Source organism: Micromys minutus (genome assembly GCF_963924665.1).
Source record: "Micromys minutus genome assembly, chromosome: 2".
NCBI lineage: Eukaryota > Metazoa > Chordata > Mammalia > Rodentia > Muridae > Micromys > Micromys minutus.
The window spans coordinates 7042757-7067482 of record NC_137971.1 but is presented as its reverse complement, the minus strand read 5'-3'; the positions used below and the strand labels follow the sequence as shown (position 1 = coordinate 7067482).

The following is a 24726-nucleotide window of genomic DNA, read 5'->3' as shown; positions in this document are numbered from 1 at the left end:
GAGAATTCTGGTTCTTACAGCCTTTCTCCAGGACAGAGCTCCCAGTTGGACTTAATTTTCTTCAACTGCTCAGCCAGCATTCAACCAAGAACTCTACAGGTTCTTTCCCCGGGAGCCAGTGAGGACAGACTCTCAGAACACACCGCTGGTGCCTCGTATCAACGTGGACCATCCGTCATGTGCTGGTCCCAACAGTTCCTCAGTGGGAACTGTGTGATCTGGAGCTCAGTATTAATACTAAGGCACAGTGTCCTTCTGTTTCTGCATCTGTCTTCTTGGTCCTGTTTCGGGAAATGATTTCTCTTCCATATTTAGGTTTGCATGTGCATGTCCACACACAGGTCTACACACACACCGGTAACACTCCATCTCAATGGGAAAGGGAGGCACTGATGTCACGGCTGCTGTCTTTTTGGCGAATGACCTCGGGTCCATGACGTTCCTGCCTTCCCCGCTGATAATCTGAAAATCTCGTAACCCAGGCTGCCTCACCACAGGCCTGCCCTGGAATGCCACCTCAGCTCTGAGTTCAGCCTCCAGAGCCCAGGTCAGTCAGGCAAACATTTGCTAGAGCCTGCCGATTAAGGCTGGTAAGAGAAATGGTTCCAGCCTACTGAGCTGAAGGGCTTCGGGGCTGGGGCGGCTGTATTAAGCATGCTGCGATTGTGTGGTTTCGTTTCAGCCACCCTCGGCTTTCCCGTCTATCCATCCCCAGACACATTTGCTTCTAATGGCTCCTTAATCCTTCTCTCTGAAGTGCGCCCCTAAATGTGTCTAGCTCTTTTCTCTGGTTTCCAATCTCTGCTAAAGTCGCAGGATTCATCTTCCACTCTGATTGGGAGGTTTCCCCTGAGCATCTGGTGATTACTTCCCTTAAAGCTGGAAGCACTGAGAGTTTTGCCTTTGTTGTGGGAAGGATTTGTCCTGTGTTCTCCTGGGCGTGGCTACCCACCTGTTTGTCTTCGAGGTGAGCTGCAGACATCACAGGAGAGAGAGAGAGAGAGAGAGAGAGAGAGAGGGAGGGAGGGAGGGAGGGAGGGAGGGAGGGAGGGAGGGAGAGGGAGAGGGAGAGGGAGAGAGAGAGAGAGTTCGTGGACCCAGCTTCCTGCATTGGGATGGCATTACTCCTTCACCATGCACCCTTGGGGCGGGCAGCAGTAAGAGGTGGTAACAGTACACACCCCAGATGGTCAGCACTTAAGTACTTAACAAGTACCTGGCAATTAGTAAGCATCATGAAAGTATTAATAAATAAACCTTGGGCCAGTTAGTAAATACTTAATATCTACAAAGCCCCCAGCTGTGTGTTAACTGTCGAATGCCTGAAACCTTGCCCTGGGGAGGTGGAAACAGAGGATCACATGGAAAATCATCCTAAGCCACAAAATAAGTTGGAAGCTAGCCTGGGCTACATGAGAGCCTGTCTCAAAAATAATCTTAGGAGTCTGAGATACTTTGTAGTTGTTTCTGGCTTAGTTCTTAAATTCTGGTTGTTTTTGTTGTTGTTATGGTTGTTGAGGTAGCGGTATATTGGGATTTAGCTGTATAAAATGATAGAGTTCTGACATGCAATTATCATTTCTACAGTCCCTCCCCATGGTGGCTTTTTGCAAAGCTGTAGTGTAGCGTCACAATGTCAGCACAGGTGTAATCTGCTTACCCTACTCCTGTTTCCCAGAACCACATGTGTCTGTCTGTGCACTTGTATGTACTCCTTCATTCTCTTATCTCACATGTGGGTTCATGTTTCCCCTCTCCAGTCAAGACACTGCCCAGTTCTGTGTCACTGAGGTCCTCTCCTCTGTCACCCTTCTGTAACTGTGGCCACCTCCCTCTTTCCTGCAACCAAGCCCCTGACAATGACTAATCTGATTGCTACCTCTCAAATTTTATGATTTTTAAAAAATGTTATATAAATAGGTAAGTTTTTGGGACTAGTGTTTGTACATGTATATGTGCACATATGTGCATATTTGCACGTATGTAGGTGTGCATGCATGTATGTACACGTGGAAACCAAAGGCAGAGGTTAACTTTGGGTGTCATTTCTCAGGTCTGTCTGCCTTGCCGCTTGAGGCGGAATTGCTCCCCAATTAGCCCAGGCAGGTGCCCCCCTGACTCTGCCTCCCCAGCTCTGGGATCACCACAAACTCACGTCATTACATTCACATGCCACCCGTGTAGGACCTGGGGACTGAAGTCAGCTTCCCATGTGTGGGTGGCTAGCACTTTACTGACTGAGCTATGTTCTCAATCCACGGGTTCAGTTCCTTATTCAGCCCAAGTTCCTGAATGTTTACTTACCCAAGTCGTTGAGTGCATCTGTCAAAGTTCATTCCTTTCACTTTCTTATTGGTTTTCCATATAGCATATGCATTTTGGATTGTTACCCATCTGCCCTGTGGCGAATAGCTGGATCTGGATTGGTTTGGGGGTATTGTGAATAAAAGTGCTATAAACATTTACATGCAGGTTTTTGCAAAAAAAAAAAAAGTTTTACTTCTCTGGGATAAATGCTTAAGTCTCATGACAATTGTGCATTTAAATTCACCATCTAAATAGATATAAAATAATACTTGTTTATTTAAATATTATAGTGGGATTTTCTTGGACCCACCAGCAGTATAAATACTGTCTATCCTGACAGATCCTGGCCTTACATTTCACTATGAGGCCAGGTAAACCTCTCTGCTCTTCTCCGCTTGTTTCCCGTTTTTTTTTTTTTCTGAGACTCTGTCTCTACCTGGAAGTTCTGCCTTCCACTTCCTGCCCAGCTATTGGCTGTCAGCTCTTGATTAAAGCCAACCACATACAATTCTAGATTGCCTTAGGTTGGCGAGTAAGGAACAAATATTTATAAAACACGAGACCAGTGATGGGCCGTAGAAATACCAATACCAATATCTGGCTAGTATTTAGCTCTCTGCCGATGCAGAATTAACAATTGAATATACAGAGAAACACCTTCACATAATATAGCCTAACAAAATATGTATTGTATTACTTACTTTTCGCCTTACCCGGACAAAATATTTCACAAAATCAACTTAAGGAAAGGTTTATTTTGGCTGGTGGCGCAGGATGCAATGGGGCAACAGGTGAGACATCTGGTCGCGGTGCGCCCCCTGTCGGTCGGAAAGCAGAGGGATGAAAACCGGCAACAGCGTCCACATTCATGGTGCGGCTTCTCGCCTGACTTAAACCTCCGCTTAAGGAGTGAACCTGGGTTCATCTCCTAGGCAATTCTAAACCCTGCCAAGCTGACAATCAAAACCAGCTGTGTTTTGTGCACCACTTACACAATCCTCCAGTGGTAACACTTTGCAACACACCGTGCACTTCGACAGGCGATGTTAGCATGGCTGCCTACCCGCCTTAAATCTCCCTACGTGCGTTTTATTTATTCCTATATGAAATTTCCTCCACAGGACAAATAAATCATTTAGCCCCATTCGAGTCCTGAACACGCGGGCATGGTGCAGCCAGACCAGTTCCCAGCAGAGCCCTTGTCGTCTGAAGTCTATGAACTGGGCCTCCGCCCTCTGTTTGCATTATGGTCTTCTAAACTCCCAGAATGGTCCGCTAAAAGTTATGTACGAAACTCGGGGCTTTTCTATCCAAAGCTGTGAGCACGTTCTCATTCTTCCCACGCATGAGCTACAAAGGCTCAAGGTTTGGAACAGCGACGGCCCTACCTCTCGGTGACAATTCTGTGTATTCACTGCTTTCCTTGTTGCGTTTATTTTGTCTTGGCGTTTGAAGGGACGCAGCCTATCTTGGCAAGCGACATGGGAAGGCTGGTTTGTCCCATTGCATCCACAGGAGGCAGAGAGAGGTGAATGCTAGAACTCAGCTCAGCTTTCCCTTGTTCAGCTGTCGGTGAGGGTAGGTTTTCCCAGCTCAACATAATCTAGTGTATTAGTTAGGGTTTTACTGCTGCGAACAGACCATGACGGAGGCAACTCCATTTAAGTGGGGCTGGCTCACAGGTTCAGAGGTTCAGTCCATTATCAAGGCAGGAGCATGGCAGCATCCAGGCAGGCATGGTGCAGGAGGAGCTGAGAGTTCTACATCTCCATCTGAAGGCTGCTAGGAGACTGGCCTCCAGGTAGCGAGGGTGAGGGTCTTAAGTCCTCACACACAGTGACACACCTACTCCAACAAAGCCACACCTAATCCTGCCACTGCCTGGGCTGAGCATATACAAACCATCTCGTCTAGAAAATTCTTCAGGTATGCCCAGAAATGCATCTGCAGATTTGAAGTTGGCAACTAATACATACCATCATCTTCCCCCTTTCGTTTCTTCTCCCTCCCGTTTTTTCTATTTATTTATTTATTCATTCATTCATTCATTCATTCATTCATTCATTTATTTTAGAGTTAAAGACAGATCTTTATTTATTTTCTTCAGACCTTTATTTCAAAGTCTGACCTACCAAATTAGCGTTTCCCACCCCAACTCTGGGAGCAGAGACCTTCACAGGCTTCTCAATCTTTTGTTTAGGTGTTGGTTGTGGGGACCTCGGCAGCAGCCACTGCTGTCTTCTTTGATGCCTGCTTATCCGTTTTTGCTTCCTTGGCAGCCCTGACAGCCTGCTCTCGCTGAGCTTTCCTAACTTCCGGTTTCTGATTCCTTTTGGCCGTAATGTCAGCAAGAGATGCGCCAGTGATGGTTCGCTGGAACTTGACTGCACGGCGGGTTCTTTTCTTTTGAATTTCTTCCGACTGTCCTTTCTTGTGTTTTCTTCTGTAGAGGGCAGTCCAGTTTATCTGCCAAGGATTCCTTTTGGAAAGAAATGCAGACTCACATTTGGCATTAAGAAACTGGAAAACCTTCCCATCCGTCCTGGCGTAGCGCTGCCCGTGTCCCGGGTAGATCTTGTACCCGCTAAAATCCCACAGCTCCACCTTCATGATGATAAATGTCGGCCTGCCGGGGGGGGGGGGGGAGATGGCGTAGAGCTATTTGTTTATTTTTTGAGCTAGAATCTTATAGCTTGGATTCCTGATTCTCCTGCCTTCAAACTTCCAGTCTCTGGGATTACAGGTGCCGGCTACGAGTCCCCAGCCTGCGTTCTACCTTTGATTTATGGAAGGCAGTGAATTGTTCTATAAATATTAAAGCAGGACACCAGATGTCCCATTGTGTTCAGAAAAATGGAGGATAGGAGATCCGGGGAGTTCTGAGACGAGTCTTATGTGAAAGACATGTTTTATCCTGCGTCTGGGTCTCAGACAGTTGGGGACAAAAACCATTAGACTATGTGCAATCAGATTGGAAGGCTTGAAACCGCCCAGAAGATAAAAGGGGTGGGGTGGGAGGAGACAGACGGGGTAGAGTCTGAGACAGAGTTGGTAATGTCCGTGACCCTAGGGCCTGAGATTGGGGAAGTGACCATGAAAATTTCTGAAGTATTTGAACCTGAAGAAAAGTTGTGTCTTTTTTTAAAACAAGATATTTGTTTTAGTTAAAGACGAGGGTCATCGGAGAGCCATGGATTCATCCAAAAGGATGCTCTTTATCTGCAAGAGAGCAGAGCCAGGCCTCATGGTACCAGCTTGTTAGGTTAGCAGCAGCAGGCTGAGGCAGGAGGATCTCAGGCTCTGGGTGTGAGTTGAAGGCCAGCCTGTGAAACTCAGTGAGACCATATCTCAACATCAGAATTGAAAAGACAGAAGGGAAAAAAGTAACCCCTCAAACGAGAAGAGTAACTTTGGTGGTAGAAGAGTAACTTTGGTGCTAGGCGAGGCCCTGGGTTCACTGCGCAGTGCTTGGGTGGGAGGGGAGATGGGAGTGAGGTGGGCGGGCACTGCTGGAAACACCCAGCTGCTACCCACCCCCCATGCCTTTTCCGGCTCCCATGGGCTTCTGCTGCTACTTCCTGGTGAGTCCTCAGTTTTACTGAGCATGAGCGAAACTCACCAACACGAAAGCCAGATAACTTCTGTTCTCTATCTGATAAAACTGATTCGAATGAAAACTCTGAGGATAGTCAACAATGTTGTCCTGATTTTTTTTTTTAGTTTGAAGGGGGGAAAAAAAAAAAGAATTGGAGACCAGCACATCTAAGCTTTAAAGAAACGGAAAATGTTTCATGTCCCAATTAAAATGCTTCATTTAATGAGGAAAATTACTACATTTTACATTCTGATGCTTTACTGTGTTGAGTTTTTAAACACAAATAAAAGCTCCAGGTGACCACAGAGCTAGCTAGTTTTTCCAATCCTTGGTATCACTTTTTTTCCTTCTTTTTAAAAAAGATTTATTTATTTATTATATATGAGTACACTGTAGCTGTCTTCAGACACACCAGAAGAGGGCATCAGATCCCATGACAGATGGTTGTGAGCCACCATGTGGTTGCCGGGAATTGAACTCAGGGTCTCTGGAAGAGCAGCCAGTGCTCTTAACCACTGAGCCATCTCTCCAGCCCTCACTGTTCTTCTTAAATCCACGTAAACCCAAGATTCTATAACACTGCAGTGTGTCTGAGGGAGAATTAAAGATTCCGACTATTGTAAATCTTTTTTTTTTGAAGCCAATGTGTGTAGCTGGGCCTGAATTCGCATATGAACCTGGAATCTGGGAGTTTTCCTTATAACGTTTAAATAAAAGATAACATTTAACTAAAATTCTCTCTGTTTCTGGGGCTCTGACATGGGCTTCCTGAATGCTGGGCAGGTGCAGCACCTCAGTGTTATCCGCTCATACCCAGTGCCTTGCGGATCGAGGGGCACTTATTGAGGGAGAGGTGTGATTTTGAGCCATACGCTTGCTATTCAAGCCGAACAAGAAGAGCTTTTGTGATCATTTAGAAACCCAAAACCAACAAAATAATTGTTCAGGATTGTGAGTATGTGGTGCCCTAGAAACTTCCAATAGTTTTACTACTATTTAATTTTTCCTCTGGAACAGGGTGTGTTGAGATCTGGATCCCAGCACTTGGAGGCAGAGGCAGGCTGGAGTTGAGGCCAGCCTGGTCTTCATAGACAACTCCAAGCCAGCCTCAGGTATTTAGTGAGGCCCCTCTCTAGAAAAACAAGGTAAAAGAACCCCAGGAGACAGTACTTTTTTCTGGTTGCTTGAACTATGTCCCGCTATGTCTCACAAAAGTCAGAACGTTTGGAAATTCAGCCCTGATTGTAGCTGTGTTGACTTGGATCTGTGTTGCCTTCCCAGTTGGATTCTGCCATTTTCTCTGGGAAATTGTAGCACTTGGTGTATGCTGATGATCCGCACATGGTACTTGGAATAGGCTCTGGCAGGTGATAAGTTCTCCAGAAATATGAGCTGTTTCTGCTTCATTTTCCATAGATGGTACCCATGCATTACTGGTATAGCCTCATACCTGGAAGATGCCCACATCTCTCTAGGTTAGCCTCACACGTAGGAATATCTTATTACTAAGCTGTACTCACTTCCCTGCCTTTCCCCGGGCAGTTAAATGGGTCTGCTAGACATTCACTGAACCCCAAGGGAAATTGCACAAATACCAGCACTGAGATGTATCTATCAGAATCCAGCCTGGGTGTGGTAAGAGCTGTTCTGGTCTATCCTGAACTGGAAGGGATGGGAATCCAAGCCAGAGTGTTGAGCTATCAGAAGGGTAAACCCCAGGAGTCTGAATGGCTCTCCTTAGCTGGGGTGCCAAGGTTCTGCAGCTGTCCCTCAAAATAGAGGCTTGTGGGGTAGTGCAGCTCAGTTACAGACCACTTTTCCTTCTCTGGCCTGACCCCGCCTCCTCCTGGTCCTCATAATTGCCCAAGAATGTGTCCTGGCCTTTCGGTGGCTTTTGAGAGCCCTTTATAGCAGCTAGGAAGGAATTCTTGGTATTCCCATCATGATTATATGGGTATACCCAGCTCATGTTGAACAGGAACGCTCTGCATGACTGCTTTACATCGCTAGTTTAATTGAAAAACGAACCTGTTGCAGCTTAAATGGCCAAAGAGCATTCTTATTTTTACAGAGTTTCATCTGCCGGTTGGTAAGGTTTTCTTCTTCCTACTTAAGAGAAGTCTGTTCAGCACCAGTTATTTATGCGTGAAGGAAATTATTTTAATTTAAAAAAATGGAAGTGTGGTACAAATCTATGCTACGAAAGTTGTCTTCTGATGTAAATAATCTCAGATGTAGATCATTAGACATAAAACGGAGCTTAAGCGTTTACTCCTGCTAACCCGATATTCCAGAGTGCTCTGTGAATACTCTGTAGGGTTAGTTGCATGGTCAATTCATTTCAACTGGAAACAAAAACCCAAACACTCATTAGTGATGTACAACTTCATCAAGCCGGAACGGAACTTTTACTGTCCCGAAGCTTAACCCTTGAAGTTTTCCAATAGCAAGAATTATTTTTGTAATAGAGGGAAAAACAAACACTTAAAATTTTGACTTAGATTCTAGAGAGCAGTCTTGAGGATTTGGGGGCCTAGAACTCCCATCCCCAAAGTCAACCACAGGAAAGGAAGTGGTTCAGGACATAGTTTGAAACCAGCGGGCAGGTGTTTGAGGGTGGCTCAGACTATTCCAGAAATATCCCGTGGGTGGTCCTGAACCTAGGGAGGAGGATGTGGGCCCAAGACACAGTTTTATTTCAGGCATAGATGGAATTTTTTTTAAGTCCTGGCTATCAATAACTCTTTCCTGTTTTAATTTAAAGCATGTTTAAAGCATTGTCTTCCTCATGCCTTAATCACAGGTCAGGAATGGGTTGCTGCTGGCCCACACCTCCGCTCCCCTCAAACCAGGACAGGATCGCCCTTCTGAAGCAGGGTCAGGTTCAATGTCAGATAAACAGCTTGTGATTCTAAACCCGTGTTGACATGTCATCTGCACTGGACAATGTGGCGTTGCTAATGCCCTCCTGCTGCTTGCAAGATAGCCAGGATTTAAATGCTGGGATCTGGAGTAAAAGAGCCAGTGGATGACTCCGGTATTTAGATGCTGCATGCCTGCCCTGGAGATGGTATTTCCACAGCAGACTCAGCACAACAGAGTATACACCCAGCTCATGTGTGCAGAACCTAGCAAAGGAGACAGGGCAGATGGTTATCTTCTGCTTCACTGTTTACGTGTCTGCAGGCAGAAATGCTTTTGGTTAAAGATGTGGGGTTAAACACACACACACACACACACACACACATATATTGGGGGCTGGAGAAAATGCCCAATGGTTAACACTCATTTGGTTCCCAGAACTCATGTATCTGATCACAATCATATGTAACTCCAGTTCCAGGGAACCTAATACTGGCATCTGGCCCCCACGGGTGCTAAGCACGCACACTGTGGTGGGCACAGGCTCTACATGAGCCTCAGGTGCTGGGACTGTGAAGGAGGGCAGGTGACTGGCATCGCTGAGGGAAACGGAAGACTCTTCCATAAGAAAATTGTCTCTCTCTGTGTGTGTGTGTGTGTGTGAAGTATACAGATGATGTCACCCTGGGGGTGGGGCATGCAGATGATGTCATCCTGGGGGTGGACATGCAGATGATGTCACCCTGGGGGTGGGTATGTAGATGATGTCATGGGGATACAGATGATTTCACCCTGGGGATGGGACACACAGATTTTCCAAGGCTCTTGAGAGAGGTGGTTGGTGTCCCAGAGCCCAGAGACCATGGAGAAGGTCTCAGGATGGAAGTCTGTCTCTGTGACAGGTGCTGAGGGAGACCCCAGACTTCCCTCTCAGCCTACCCTTATCTAGCAGGTCTGGGAGGAGCTAGGAGTGATCTGGAGCAGAAAGCCAGGGGAGGGACAGATCAAAGTGTTTGTTTGTTTTTACCGGAAGCCTTTTCCATCGCTATAGCTCTGTCTGCCTCCGAAGGAGAGGAGCAAGAAAGCCTCACAGCAGTCGTGAGGTTAACGCTTTGAAATGAACTGCTGTCTTAGAGATCTAAGCAAGACTGGGAGTGGCCAAAAAATTAAAGAATTGGGTGAAGCTGACTGTAAGGAAGCTCTCACCAACAGGGTAGGGAGAGAAGTTTGTACTGAGAGCTGGAAGCACTCATGTGTCTACATAAAGAATCGAGGCTCTCCTGTCTGGCCCAGAAGAACTACCCACCAAGTCACTTACTGAAGAATTTCCCCCATATTATGCATCAGCTTTCCAGAGCTTTCCAATTACGTTCTTCCCTTACCTCGGAAGATTCTGAATTTGTAGATAGGGATCATACTAGTATGTATATTAATATATTAAAGTCTTCTTTGTTTCTATTTTATGTCTCGGTATTTTGCCTGCACATCTGGCTGAGCATCATGTGCTGTAGTTATTGTGGAGGCCAGTAGAGGGCGTCTACTCCTTGGAACTGGAGTTACACATAATCCCCTGGAAGAAGCCGGGTTCTCTGCTTCTCCTGGGTGCAGCCGGTTCACAGTCACTCGGTCTATGACGGAAGATGAGATTTTGCTCTGTTTAGAGATGCCTGGATCCTGGTGTGGCATTACAGATAGTCTGTACTATGGTTGCTGGGACCCAAACGGAGATCCTCTGGAAATGCAGCCACCCGGTGTTCTTAATCGCGGATCCCTCCGCCCCCAGGATATACCTGGTTTGTACCATCTTTTATCGTTGTTACCCATTTGCTGCTGTAAGGAGTCTGCTGTTGGTCCATAGGAAGGCTTTTCCCTTCCCTCACTGTAGGAGGTTGGCTTTGTTTTAGACAGAAGAACCATCTCGGCACCGGCAACAGTAACCTCAGAAGGGGTGATGGGATCCAGTCAATCCACACTCCATGTCTTTGAGTTGCCATGAAGTCATGTTTGGTGTTACTCTGTGTCATTCTGATGCAGGAGCTGCACGCGGCACACAGTCAGATGACTGCTAGCTGACACTGTGGGTTTGGGGCAACACAGCTCTCTCCCCACTTCTTTCATTCTGAAGGTCGTGCGTGCATACATTCGTTGGCAGCGATTATTTCAATACTGTGCATAGAGTGTAAACCACAGGCCACCAGTCAATGTAGAGGTCTAGGGGGGCATGAGGCGCCTCTCGGTTGTTGTTGACTGAGACTGATCAGGATTATTCTAGAGACTTCAGTGATTACCTTTCTTTTTAAATAAAGGTTTATTTTATGTATGTGAGTACACTGTAGCTCTCGTCAGACTCACCAGAAGAGGGCCTCGGATCTCTTTACAGATGGTTGTGAATCACCATGTGGTTGCTGGGAATTGAACTGAGGACCTCTGGAAGAGCAGCCAGTGCTCTAACCACTGAGCCATCTCTCCAGCCCTCAGTAATTACCTTTCATTTTTGTTTCTATCTCACATACATACATACACACATATGCATGTGTACACATACACACACGTGCACACAAAAACACATGCACATATACATGCGCACACATATACACACATGCATACACACGGACATGTTCACATCACTCTATTTGTCAGGAACCTTACTTTGTGAATCTCCAGCACACCCATGAGTGTATCTAAAAATGGTTGTCAGCCGTCTCACCTGACCCTCATCGGTCTACATACTAGGCACTGAGTTCTTTCCTTTGCCTGCCTGAGTTTCTCCCAGAAGAAACCTTGTAATATTTCATTCCCTCTGCTCACTGTCTCAATTCCTGAAGTCTAGGGCTTTCCCTGTTAAAGTCATGGGTGATGAGTAGTTCACATAGACGGCTTCAACTAACAGGAAGATTCAGAGAGAGAGAGAGAGAGAGAGAGAGCTTGAGAGAGAGAGAGAGAGAGAGAGAGAGAGAGAGAGAGAAGGTTTCTTTGGAGAGTGAAGGGCAGAATCGGACAGAATGAAGGATAGGCAGAGACCAGACCTTAGCTGGAGCCTCAGGACACCCTGGTTCCCGTCCTTGTCTCATCTCAGTGACTTTGGGTGAGGTTTCTGTCGGATCCAGCTGGAAGAGTTTATATGTAGTGTTGTCGTATAAATTTTGACTTATTTTTATAGATTTTGAAGCATTCATGTTTTGTAAGCAATAGATGAGTCTGAGACTATAAAGAAGCAAACACCCTTGTTTTTCCTTGGTCATAAGTGGAAGGCTCCATCTGGCACCTTTTCTGTGTGTTCACAACCCCATGTATACATAAATGTCAGCATTGTTCCATAAATAATCCTCCCTCCCTCCCTCCCCCCTCTCTGTCTCTCTCTGTCGCTCTCTCTCTCTCTGTCGCTCTCTCTCTCTCTCTCTCTCTCTCTCTCTCTCTCTCTCTCTCGCTCTCTCTCTCGCTCTCTCTCTCTCTCTCTCTCTCTCTCTCTCTCTCTCTCTCTCTCTCTCTCTCTCTCTCCCACCCTCTCGTTCTTTGATGCTGGCATGCTGGATATATGGTAGGGAAGTCCCGTGTCAGCTCCGACATAGAGCTTGGAAGTTGGACCACGCTTACTCCACGGCTGCCGTGGGGCGGGTGTCGGGATGTGGGAAGCCACGGGACACCGCTCTGAGGGTGGGAAGCACCCAGGTGCTGGGACAGACAACCAGAGCTCGCTCGGGGTTCCCCGGCTTGGGGTTGTCTGGTTCCTAGGCTCTAGGGACACCCAGGCGCCGCTGGATGCCGAGGAAGAGCTGAGGGCCGAGTCGGGGGAGCTCCGGCTGGTCCCACGTCGCAGGGAGTCCTTCTACTGGAGGCTAGGCAGCAGCTCTGCAGGCGAAAGTTCTCTACAGCTCCCGGTGGCTGGTCGGGATGGAAAGTTGATAATCCATGGTTTCAAGGCATTAACTGTCATGGTGGAAAATGGATAAGCAAAACTGTACCCCGACTTCTCACGATGGGCCTGAGATTAAGTACCTTTTGCAGAGAGGAGTGTCTTGGGAAGAAAGGCTAAAATTGGTAAGCCTCCAGGCCTTCAGGTACCTCATTGTTATGAAGATCTGAGGAGGGGTTGGGGGCGTTGCCCTACGTGACTGATGGCCACGAATCTATGGAGGGTGTGGCTAGTGATATCAGCCTGGTTTCAGGAGTTTTAGGGAAGCACCTAAGGTCCCTTAGGGTCACTGGGGCTTCATCCTCTCTCAGTGACCAGGGTGTCTTTCACAGCCCACAGCCCCACATCAGATCATATAGTTTTCCTTCATTCTTTTCAAATACTTCAGGGATTCGACAACACAAAAACTTCCCAGGAATAATCAGTCCTCTGCTGATGGACAGTTAGCTGTTATTAGACCATTATTTTTGTGCCTGTCACAACACCGCAAATAAATTTGTTTTTTGTCTTGCATACATATGGAGACATAGCTCACAGGTCACCTTCTAATAGAATGACTGAGCCACGTATTTAGATTCTGCCAGATGGTATTTCAAAGATGCCATCCCACCCACGGAGTGGGAGAATGCTGACTTTCCAGATTCTCGCTGAAGAGGGAACCCACGTCAGTTCTACAGATCCCCTGGGTGAAAGCATGAAGTTGTGTGTTCCTAACACAGGCAAGGGCACACTCTCCTGGTAGCTCCTCTCCTTACCACTGTGACAAAGCACCAGCACCAGAAACTCACGGAAGAAGACCCTTGGTTTGATTCAGAGTCCGAGGTGCGCTGCCCCCCCCCCCCCCCAGGGACAGACGGGAAGGAGCGAGTCCTTGTGGAACCAGAGGCAGGTCTCACCGTCAAGGCCCAAAGCCAGGGACTGTTTCCACTGGACAGACCACGGCCCCAGCATCCACAAGCTTCCAAAGCGGAACTACCCACGGGGAACCACGTCAAAGGCATGAACCTGGATGGGACATTTCATGTTACTCTGTATGCTGTGTTAATACTCATAGTTTTTACTTTAAAAAAATAAAAGTGGGTTATGTTCTTTTCCTTGACCTGAATAAATTATTTGTGTGGGATGGATCTCAACAGTGTGCTACTGTTGTACATATTTTCTTATAGTTACTTTAGTTTTGGGGTATTTGTGTGTGTGTGTGTGTGTGTGTGTGCGTGCGTGTGCGTGTGTGTGGTTTTAGGGTTGATGCCCATTTCTCTTTGATCAGGTAGATTTTTCCAAGTTTTACGTATTCTGATTTGTTAGTCTTTTTTCTTCATGGTGTTTATGGCCAAGGACTTTGGAGTGGTCTGGATTCTCTTTTCTCTCTGTCCCCATCTAATTCCACAGTAGAGGATCTAGGCTCTTCTAAAGACAGTAAGAATCTGGCTGTGGGGCTGGAGACATGGCTCAGTGGTTAAGAACACCTGCTGTTCTTCTGGGAAAACCCAGGTTCAATTCCCAGCACCCACATGCAGCTCATAAATGTCCCCCAGGATCTGATGCCCTCTTCCAGCCAACTCAGGCGACAGGCCTGCATGTGATACCTAGACAAAGTACACAGAGAAAAAATTAAATTCTGTGTTTTATAAAAGAACCTGACTACTTCTCGGTAGTTTCTCTTCCATCCCAACCTGCCTCTGTTCTCTCCCAGAGCGGCCAGAGTGACTTAAATTCAGGTCCAGCTGCTCAGAAAGCACTAGATCCGGAGCTGTGCTCACAGCCTGTGAGGTCCCCATGGCCTCCTCTTAGTGTACTGTCCTTTCCCTCCCCATCGGGGACTTGCTCTTTCTCGAGAACATCTGGGCTTTTGCTGCTGCTGGCTGGAGTGTCCTCGTCCTCAATGGTACTTCATTTAGCCCCTGACTTGCCCCTCATGCAGAGGTCTTCCCTGGCCCTGGGTCACCTTTCCTAGCTCTGTTCTCTTCCGCCTCTTTGGTTTTTCTCTGACACAGCATTCATTTGCGATTTTCTCTGAAATAAAAAAGCAACTTCTTTGATCCCTGCTGAAGAGTCTCCAGCATACTCAGTAGCTTCCAACATTCATGAATGAATATGCAAATGTCACCCTCAGATTTTCTGATGCGGACCCAGCTTGCCACTGAAACCTCTGTGACCTTTCTGTGGGTCCTCTAGAGTGCTGAGTATCTGTTTTCTATAATGCTCCTTCCTGGGTCCCAGTACAGTCCGCCCAGGCATCTATGTCTCCTCGCCAGCTGTAAATCTACGCAGCTCACATGTGCCCTGTCACATGACCAGCGAGCTCTTCAGCAGCTTCTTAATGGGTGTCATCTTTGAGAACAACCTGTGGCTTGCGAAACTTTTTTTTTTGCTTGGGAAAGCGTCTCTCCACTTGTCAAGGGACGCCTTAATGACGCCTGGCTCCCGGACATCGACACAGGCTCATTTCACCACGCTGTAAAGTGGAGCCCTAAAAATAGGCAGGGTGGCAGATGAAGGCAGTTTATCAGGGAGCTTCCTCGTCACCTCACCTACGGCCCAGAGCATAGCATTCATGAGGGAAGTGACTTCCGGTCCTCGGGTGCCGGAAGGAGGCAGGCTGGGATGCATGGAGCATTATTTTTTTTTCCACTTGGGGGTACTTAGTCCTTGGGCACCTTCCCTCCCCCCTTGGGTACCTGCCTTCTTCCCACCTCTGACCCTTGTCTTTTCCCTGATTTTTTAAATTTTTGGCACGTGTGAGGGATCAAATTTAGAATAGTTAAGTTGCTTGTATAAGAAACAGCTTTCTTTCAGTGATATCACTGCCACTGTGGAGATTTCCACCAGTGTCTAATTATGGCTGTCAAGTGAGGTGCTGTGACCCGATTAATGTATTTCGGGCGCAAGGACAGGCGTTTTGTAAATTAGTGCTAATCTGTTTGGAACAGTTTTAGGTTTGTAGCAAAATGAAGCTGGAGGGATGCAGATTTTCCATGTACCCCACTGCACGCACATTCCCTGACCGGATGGTCAGTCACTACGCAGGACAACCCACAGCCACATGTGTCGCTAGCATCCGCAGTTGGCATCCATGTTCTCTCCTGGTGCCTGAGAGTCTGACAACCACACAGTGCTGCTTGTCCACCATTAAGAAATTAATCTTAAACATTAGTTATTTTCATGTGTTTTGTCTGCACGTTTGTCTGTGCACTACTTGCAGCCAGTGTCCACTGAGGCCAGAAGAGGGCGCTAGAGCCCCTGGGACTGGAGTGGTGAATGGTTGAGTCAACATGTAGGTGCTGGGATTTAAACATGGGTCCACTGGGAGAGGGGCCATGCGAGGCAGGGATGAGGGTGGGGTGGGGGCTATAATCGGGGTGTAAAGGGAATAAATAAATAAAATTAATGGAGAAATTAATTATTAATAAACGTAAGATAGACGCTCATTTTAATAAAAATAATTTAAAAGGTGGAGGGGCAGAGGTCCTCTGGAAGAGCAGCCAGAACTCTTCCTTCCTTCCTTCTATATAAGCACACTGTCACCGTCTTCAGACACACCAGAAGAGGGCATCGGATCCCATTACAGATGGTTGTGAGGCACCATGTGGCTGCTGGGAATTGAACTCAGGACCTCTGGAAGAGCAGTCAGTGCCCTTAACCACTGAGCCATAGCCCCAGCACTGGAAGTCAAGCAACATATGGTTGTACTTTCTTGAGTATGTTTTAACACTGGACATAAGCTAAAGTTGGTTTTCTCTATCACCCCCAGTCTTGGGACCTGCTCCAGGATTGTTTTAAACTTTGTGACTTTCCATTTGTGACCCTACAGCAGTAGGACAGCACTAAAGACTGGGGCTTTAGGCACAGGCATGTTATGGGCCGCGTCTTGTCAGCTCACAGAAACCCAGCAGAGCAGTGAATGGGAACTGTTTTGTTACGGCTGGCTTCATGGGGTATTAGTCACATACCACTCACTCTCTAAAAGTTTAAAATCAACCTGCCCAGTCCTGTGTCCCTTGTGTGTATACGATTTCAGGGCCGACCATCTGGTACTGGATAGCCAGCTGGGGGCTCTTCCCTGGGAGAGACTTATTTCCTCCGGTTCTCAGCATCTCTCTCAGTTGTCTGGAGTTCTGTGTGTAGGGCTGAGGCCTCACGAGCTTTCACTCTGAATGTTGACATGTCTGTTGGTTCAGGTCATGTTCAGGAAGCCACGTTCGTGAGATTTCATGGCTGTGGTTTCTCTGGCATTTTTAGGAGAACCACACACGGAGCGCCTACCCCTCTGCCTCTTCCTGTCTTTCTGTTCCCTCTTCTGCAGTGATCTCTGAGCCTTGGCTGCAAGGGTTTTGTTGCAGATATCAGATTGGGCTCCAGAACGATCTCCATCTGTTGCAAAGAGACTTTTCCTCGATGTGGCAACTACACTTATCTGTGGGTACAGAGATTAATGTCTAGGATGCAGTTAGGGTTCATGCTGGCTTAGTAACATGGCTGTAGGTTCTCTGCCAAGATCTGTGACTTTGCTATCCCTGGGGTATCAGGGATATTTCCCGCTAGTTTATGAGGTCTAATTAGGGAGGTATACTGGCTGGATTTCTGTGTCAACTTTGACACAAGCTGGAGTTGTCACAGAAAAAGGAGCCTCAGTTGAGGAAATGCCTCCATGAGATCCAGCTGTAAGGCATTTTCTCAACTAGTGATCAAGGGGGGAGGGCCCAGCCCATTGTGGGTGGAGCCATCCCTGGGCTGGTAGACCTGGGTTCTATAAGAAAGCAGGCTGAGCAAGCCATGGGAAGCAAGCCAGTAAACATCACCCCCTACCCCCAATGGCCTCTGCATCAGCTCCTGCCTCCAAGTTCCTGCCTGTTTGAGTTCCTGTCCTGACTTCCTTTGGTGATGAACAACAACGTGGAAGTATGAGCTGAATAAACCCTTTCCTCCCCAAATTGCCACTTGTTCATGATGCTTGTGCAGGAATAGAAACCCTGACCGAGACAAAGGTAAAATAACATCCAGCATGTTTGAAAAGTTGGAAGGAACTATATTACTTATCCATCTAAAAATGCCCATAACATATTGTGCTGGCTCGTTTTCTGTAAGCTAGAAACAATTAGTCATTTGGGAAGAGGGAACCCCACTGAGAAGATGCCCCCAACCAAACTGGCCTGTGACATACTTTCTTGATGGTTGGTTTGGGAGAGTCCTGCTCTGTGTGCATGATGCTAGAAGTGGGTGCTTTAAAAAAATCAGGCTGAGCAAGCCATGAGGAGCAAGCCAATAGGCAGCACCCCTCCCTGGCCTTTGCATTGGCTCCAAACTTCCTCTACAAGTTGCTTTTGGCCATGGTGTTTCACTACAGCAATAAAACCTCGAAGACAGTAATGTAAGTCAGGGTGTAAATATACATATATAGTTTAAATGAAAAATTCTCATCCAGGATGACAACAGTACCCTCCGAGAGCCATGGACCATCTTACGAAACCTTCCAACACCAGGCATGGGTGGTTGGTCAGGGTTGTCCAAGAGACTCCCAAAACTCTACAGGTTATCAGTAATGCCATTTGTTGTCCCCAAGAAGTAGAAAGTAAGTCCCCATGGCTGAAAACACTGTGCACTTTGGACACAGGGTCCAGAGATCCTGAGGTGGATCTGACCTGAAAGCCTCCCCCCCCCCCCCACCGAGGACTAGCTTTTGTGGTACCAGAAGGCACCATGCGAGCTTCCAAAGGAGAGAAGCATCCCATAGTCCTACCCAGCTCTGATGCCCATGAACCACACATTAATCAACCATTAATGAACTTAGCATGGTAGACCTGAGGCTGCAGCAGTGGCACTCATACTGTGGTGGTAACCAAGGACTCTGACTTAAGGCCCACTCAACTACCAGGAAGCCATTCACCCTCCAAGCCCAACATAAAAAGCAGGGCATAGCTGTGCGTGCCTGTAGCCTCAGTAGTAGGTGGCAGAGACAGGCAGATTCTGGTTGCTTCCTTGCCAGACAGACTGACAGAAACAGCCAGCTTCCAGTTCATTGAGAGTTGCTGTCTCACGGCAGTTAAGTGGAAAGTGATAGAGGAAGGCATCCAATATAGTACTCTGGCCTACACACACACACACACACACACACACACAACCAGTGGTTCTCATATATGCACAGTTCTGTACATGCACCATTGATAAGTCAGTTTAGTTAGTTTCAATAAGTTAATTTACATTTTATACTTGTAGAGTTGTGATAACTCCACATGTAATGTTTTGAGGAATTATCAAAACCATCTCAGTTCTGTTGTGATGAACAGGGATCTCACCTTTCCCCTATTTCTGCTGCACTTGCTTGTCCTTTTGACTTTAGTTATCTACGTGGGTCAGAAGGAGGCTTCACTGTGGCTTTGATATGTATTTTCTGAGTAACAGATACAGTGAGCATCTTCTCTGTGCTTTCTGGTCGTTTGCATACGTTCTTTTGAGACAGGTCCATTTAATCCTCTGCCTCTGTTTTAGCTGGGCTATTTGACTTCTGATTGAGTTTGTTTCCCTTTCTGAAGGTGACAGGCAGACAAACCACATGTGGCTCAACTCCTATGGTCAGCTCAACCCTAGGACTGAGTTTTGCTTTGACTGCAGGCTCCTCTGCATTCCCGGGTCTAAATAACACAAGTTCCATTAGTTTATACCCCGTGTGCATGTGTCAGGCTCTGTAATAAACTAACTGCAGCTTGCCAACATTTCATCACGTGTGGGGGCAGCTCATGAGCACCACTCTTTTCCCAAGGTCTGTTGGCAGTTAATGGCTACTGGGGAAGGTGTCATTTCCTCTAGGGTTGTAGCCCCTGAGATGTCACTCATGATTCAGCAAATTCTCTACCCATGCTCGTTTGAGCAGCAACCCTAATTAAACTCAGCAGGACACACACGTACCCACATGCACATACTACATCATACACACCACACATACCACACACACATATAGCCTCCACACCCCACTCAGTACATACCACACACACACACACCACCTGTCATACCCACCACACACCCACCACACACATACATTATGCAAAATGGGAAAATGGGGACTTGTTGGGAAAAACGAGGGATTTGGAAGGAGAGGGCATTGAGAGAGGGTTCATGGGTTGAGAGTGTTTAAAAATGACCAAAATTCATCACATGCATGTAAGACAAAAAAGGAAGAAGAAAAAAAGGAGGAGGAAGATGAAGAAGAGGAAGAAGTAAATAAAGGAGATGAAGGAGAAAGACGAGGAAGAGGAAGGAAAAAAAAAAGGAGGAGGGAGGAGAAGAGGAGGAGGAAGAGGAGGAGGAGGAGAAGGACGAGGAGGAAAAAGAAGAGGAGGAGGAAGAAGAAGAGGAAGAAGAACGACAACAGAAAGACAAAGCAGCTGAAGAAAAGGAGAGTCAAGTTTCTGCTTCAGACCCAAGTCACACAGTGGGAGATGAAGCCATGTCTACTGACTTCTTACCAACAACTCCAGGGGGTGGGGGAGAAACAGACCAACAAATTCCATTTGCTGATGTCTGTGAAGAATACAACTTTCTCTGGGTCATTGGTCAAACCCTGAGGCTAAGGCTTCAGATTCATATTTCCCGAATTGCTGTCCAGCCTAACATGGATAGACTTGCTCAAGCAGGCTTCAGTCGCTCAGGGTGAAGCTGCTGGGGGGCTGGAAACTTGTAAGCAAAAGCCCTCATGGAGGAATTGCCTCTTCCTAGTTGAAGCGGGAGCTGGAGATGCTTGCAGAGGCCTCACAAGCGTGAGGGGGCGCAGCCATGTGGAGCTATTGTGTTTGGAAAGGGGGGGACAGGAATCCTAGTACGCTGAGTCCCGTTAGGGTTGGGAGTGGAAAGAAAGAGGTTGAGCATCAGATTGAATGCTGTAATATGGAACTGTTGGCTTCCAAGACTAGAAGAGCCAGTCAAAACTGCCCAGCGGTGTCCCTGCAGCTGTGGGTGTGCTGGGTCACCTTGCTGTCCCGCCAGCAGGCTGGCACCTCCAGACTCACAGAAGGTACATTCTTTCTTTGTAGCCAAAGCAGATATTTTTGCTTCGTGTGAATCATCTGAGGAGTGAGAATAGCAGGCAGAGAAAGCGGGATCATCATTATCGCCGAGAAGGATTTGTCAGGCACCCACCTAAATGAACGGGGCTTCCCGAGGCAGCGCCCGCAGTCTTGGCTGTGCGTGGCTGCAGCCTTCCTGGGGAACGTGACCTCTCAGACCCTGATGGTGTTCCCAGCATATGCGTGGAGGCCAGCATGAGGCCCATTCTACCCCAAAGAAGTTTTAATTCTGTGGACTGTGATAAATGCTCCCGCTGACAAAGCTGGAGTCCCATATAAACTGGCGGTTCACCGGCCTTCCTCCCGGCAGGCTAACCTCTCTCATTCCATGCAATCCATAGAAATCTTTCCGGTCAGCAGTACCATGAATTTGCAAAGGTCTGAACAGGTCATTGACCCTAAAGCCTTTGGGTCATTAACCCCTTTCCGATGCTGATGAAAGTTTTACATTTGTACCTCAGAATTCCTCTGGAATGTGCACCAATGTGATTTCACAGTGTCAATTTCTTGGTTTTATGAACATGCTGAAAACCAACCTTGCAGGGACCTGTTGATTCACAATACTGTTTTCAGAGCTCATTTCCTGAAGGGTTAAGAGTTAGTTTTTTTCTATCAATTTTTAGAGAATTTCATATCATATATTTTGATAATATTCACTCCTTCCCATACTCCTCCCAGATCCACCCCCTTTTCATATCCACACAACTTTTATGTTCTCTCCGGCCCAGATGCCACACCCTTAAAGAAAACGGATTCTCCTCTTCCGGCAGGTATCAAAGCAGGATAGGTCTCAGCCTGGGGTGGAGCCTAAGGCATCCCCGCTCTACTGTCCGAATGAATACATTGTTGCAGTCACTGCTCAGTGTGTGCAGCTGCCCTATTTGTCCAGCTTTGCTGCGGTCTCCCGCTCTTACACTCTTTCCTTCTCTCTGTCCTGAAGGTCTCTCAGCCTTAGGGATAGGTGGGTTGGGATACCTAAGGTCAGTTGCTGAGACACAGACTTCCCATTTAAAGCTCAGCACCCCAATCTCTCATTCCTTGTTGACCAGTTGTGGGCTTTGTTAATTGTCGACTGCAAGAAGAAGCTTCTCTGGGCAGGGCTGAGAAAGGCACTGAACTGTGGGCATAGTGATATGTGATCCTTTTTAAACCCCAGATGAACTCACATCAATCCTTACTAGAAATATTGCCTTTCTCAGAACTGAAGGGATGGCTCAACCCTCGAAAGCACTTGTTCTTTCAGAAGACCTAGGTTTGGTTCCCAGCACCTGCACGAGAGCTCACAACTGTCTATCACTCCAGTTCCAGGGCACCTGATGCTCTCTTCTGGTCTCCTTGGGCACTGCACGTACATATTACCCTAGACATTCACGAAGGCAAAACACCTACTATCACAAAAAAGAATCCAGCCATCAAAAAGAATGAAGTCCTGTTGTTTGTGGAAGCACAGATGAGTCAGAGCACATTGCAGTCAGCGGAACTACCGGGCTCAGCAGGATGACTTTTGCACGAGCTCCCTTGCTAGGTGGAAGCTGATCTCACAGGAAGTGAGAGTGGAGCTGTGGCCACTAGAGGCTAGAACAGAGGTGAGAGAGACGAAGGGGTCGATAGCAGGAACCTAAAATCAGTCAGATAGGAGGTAGGTTGTAATATCCTCTAACTAGAATTTACTGAGTATTTCAGAGTGACCATGAGAGTCTGATGTTTCCCAACACAAAGGGATGATAACTATCTGAAGTGTTAGAAATACTGCTCAGACTTAATTGTTACACAGTATACACACAGAGAAATATTACCCTGTACCATATACTTAATCATCAGGAGCTAATTTAATGACTCATCTACTTCACACCCATTGTAGCCACACATTATTTAGATCACAAGCTCTCTAAGAACAGAACATCCGAAAACAATGACTATATTTTTCTTCTTTTACACACTAAGAGAAAATGGGAGGAGGGGGGTCAAAACAGTTGCATAAAAGTAGACTTTAAAAGGTTTTTAATATGGGGCTGGAGAAATGGCTCAGCAGTTAAGAGCACTGACTGCTCTTCCAAAGGTCCTGAGTTCAATTCCCAGCAACCACATGGTGGTTCACAACCATGTGTAATGAGATCTGATGCCCTCTTCTGGTGTGTCTGAAGACAGCGACTAGACAGTGTATTCACATACATAAAATAAATCTTTAAAGGTTTTTTTTAGTTTTTTTTTTTTTTTTAATATAAAGCAAGGCAGACAAACCTTGTCATGTTAAGCATGCTATCTTGAGAGGTTCAGAGTCTACAGAGCTGGGTGCAGGGGAGGGGACAATCTTAAATCTTCCACTCGTGTAAGACTAATTTAATAGCACAGCGCTGGGGTGGCATGTGTGTAGGAGGTTGAGGGCATTGGCTGTGCCAGGTTTCCGGAGACGGGCGGCAGGATTGACAGCCACAGCTTGGTCCCTGTGCTAGTATGGAATCCGCTGTGTGTGCAGCCTCCTTCCTGTCCCACCCCACCCCCATCCTGGCAGGTGCCGACAGACAGACACCCTATTTTAAGGACAGATGTGTGTTGGCTGCCCTGGCTGCTCCTTCTCTGCCGCTCCCCTCAAGCACCCCCCAGGGGCCTTTGGATGGAATGTCCTCTCCCAGGAGGCATTGCGTCACCGCAATCCCGCCTCATGCTCTCCGCTGCTGCTTTTGCTCTGACCAAGAAAGGGCTGAGGTTTGGGTTTCAGAACTGCTGTGGAGGAATCTGTCTTATGTGGCCTGTCTCAGGGCTAAAAATTCCACCTAACCCCATTGTACGTTCTCCCAGATAAAGCACTAAGACTCCCCGGCCTCGGTCAGCATGGAACAGGGTCCTCTACACACCTTCAGTTACTCAGGGGAAGACTAAGATGGAGCTAGCAGATAAAGGCCGGACCACCGAGTACCCCGTGAGTGTTTCTGATGCTGCAGTCTGGAATCTACCTGCTGGATGCGAATAAGGGCCAAGAGATGGCCTCTCTCAGTCACTCCCTATCTTTGGGGTTTGAGGATCAAATGATATTGAGGAAGGACTACAAAGTCAGGGGTCCCAAGATTGCCTTCCCACACAAACTGAGAGGTAAGAGTTCACAGAACCTCACTCGTGTGTAACTCGCCAGCAAGACTTTCAGATCCTATCGGAAGCTGTTGTCTTTGACGTTGCAGTGAAAGGGAGCAGCTTCAGCAAGGCAATGGAAAGAATGCCAGGCAGAATTCTGGAGAGTTCTATGCATACAGCTTCCTGTTGGCCTTTTTAGTGGAATCACGTCAAGTGTTGACGTCTGGCTACTATGTGTGACCACATACATAGGGTGTTAACATACGTAGGGTCAAGGAAGCTCAGCCTTGGGGAGTTTTTACTGGGGCTGGTTCATGGTGTCCCTGAGGTTGACCTTATTCCCCAGTCTCTCCCAGGTTCAAGATGGTACTGTGTAGCTCATGGCCACTGAGAAGAATTCCTGCTATGTCTCAGTGTAGGGCAATCCACAGGCTTACAGATCACCTTTCCGAGCTAAAGGGGGCAAAGGCCAGGCCTATCTTTGGTGACATTAATTATTTCCTGGATAGGGGAGTGTCTCAGACTGGGCCTGGTGCTCAGTAGACTGCAGCGGACTTCTGAGCTTGCTCAGTTTTATACCTCTGGGTCAAGGTGAGTTTTCTCTCTTTCTTAAATTGTGTCAGGAGTGTGTCGGTCTCTTGCCGATTTGAAGCCGATATCAGGATGTGTTTCGGTCAAGTATTAAGGCTGTTGATTTGTGTACCGCTTTAAACCTGTCAGGTTCACATGTGAGCCATGATGCTGAAGGACATTTTCTACGTCACCATGACTCAGGACTGGCCAGGGATAAGAGTGTGTCCCTGGATGTCTTCCTGTCAGCTGCAGACCCGAGTGTCACTATTGATGTGGCCAGCCAGTCTTGACAGAGCTGGGCATGGTCTCTGGTCAAACCCGGCTTGCCCCCACATCCAGGCCGTGTGGCT

General features: G+C 47.3%; 2 protein-coding genes across 3 annotated transcripts in view; one reads left to right on the top strand and one right to left on the bottom strand.

Moving 5' to 3' along the window:
- The window catches only part of RBM20 (RNA binding motif protein 20), a gene marked incomplete at its 5' end in the record, with an annotated part of 177780 nt that overhangs the window by 56729 nt on the left and 96325 nt on the right, over window positions 1-24726 (top strand). The window contains one exon of one of the 2 annotated variants that reach the window (XM_080912075.1): window positions 23703-23824. The exons of the other annotated variant lie outside the window; for it this stretch is intronic. Of the gene's footprint in view, window positions 1-23702; window positions 23825-24726 lie in introns of those variants that run through there. 2 annotated transcript variants of the gene reach the window in all.
- On the bottom strand, window positions 4504-4917 carry LOC308416985 (large ribosomal subunit protein eL24-like; the record flags this gene model as incomplete). The annotated part of the gene is made up of 1 exon (XM_080912078.1): window positions 4504-4917. One exon carries the CDS (start codon window positions 4915-4917, stop codon window positions 4504-4506), a length of 414 nt encoding a protein of 137 aa, XP_080768204.1.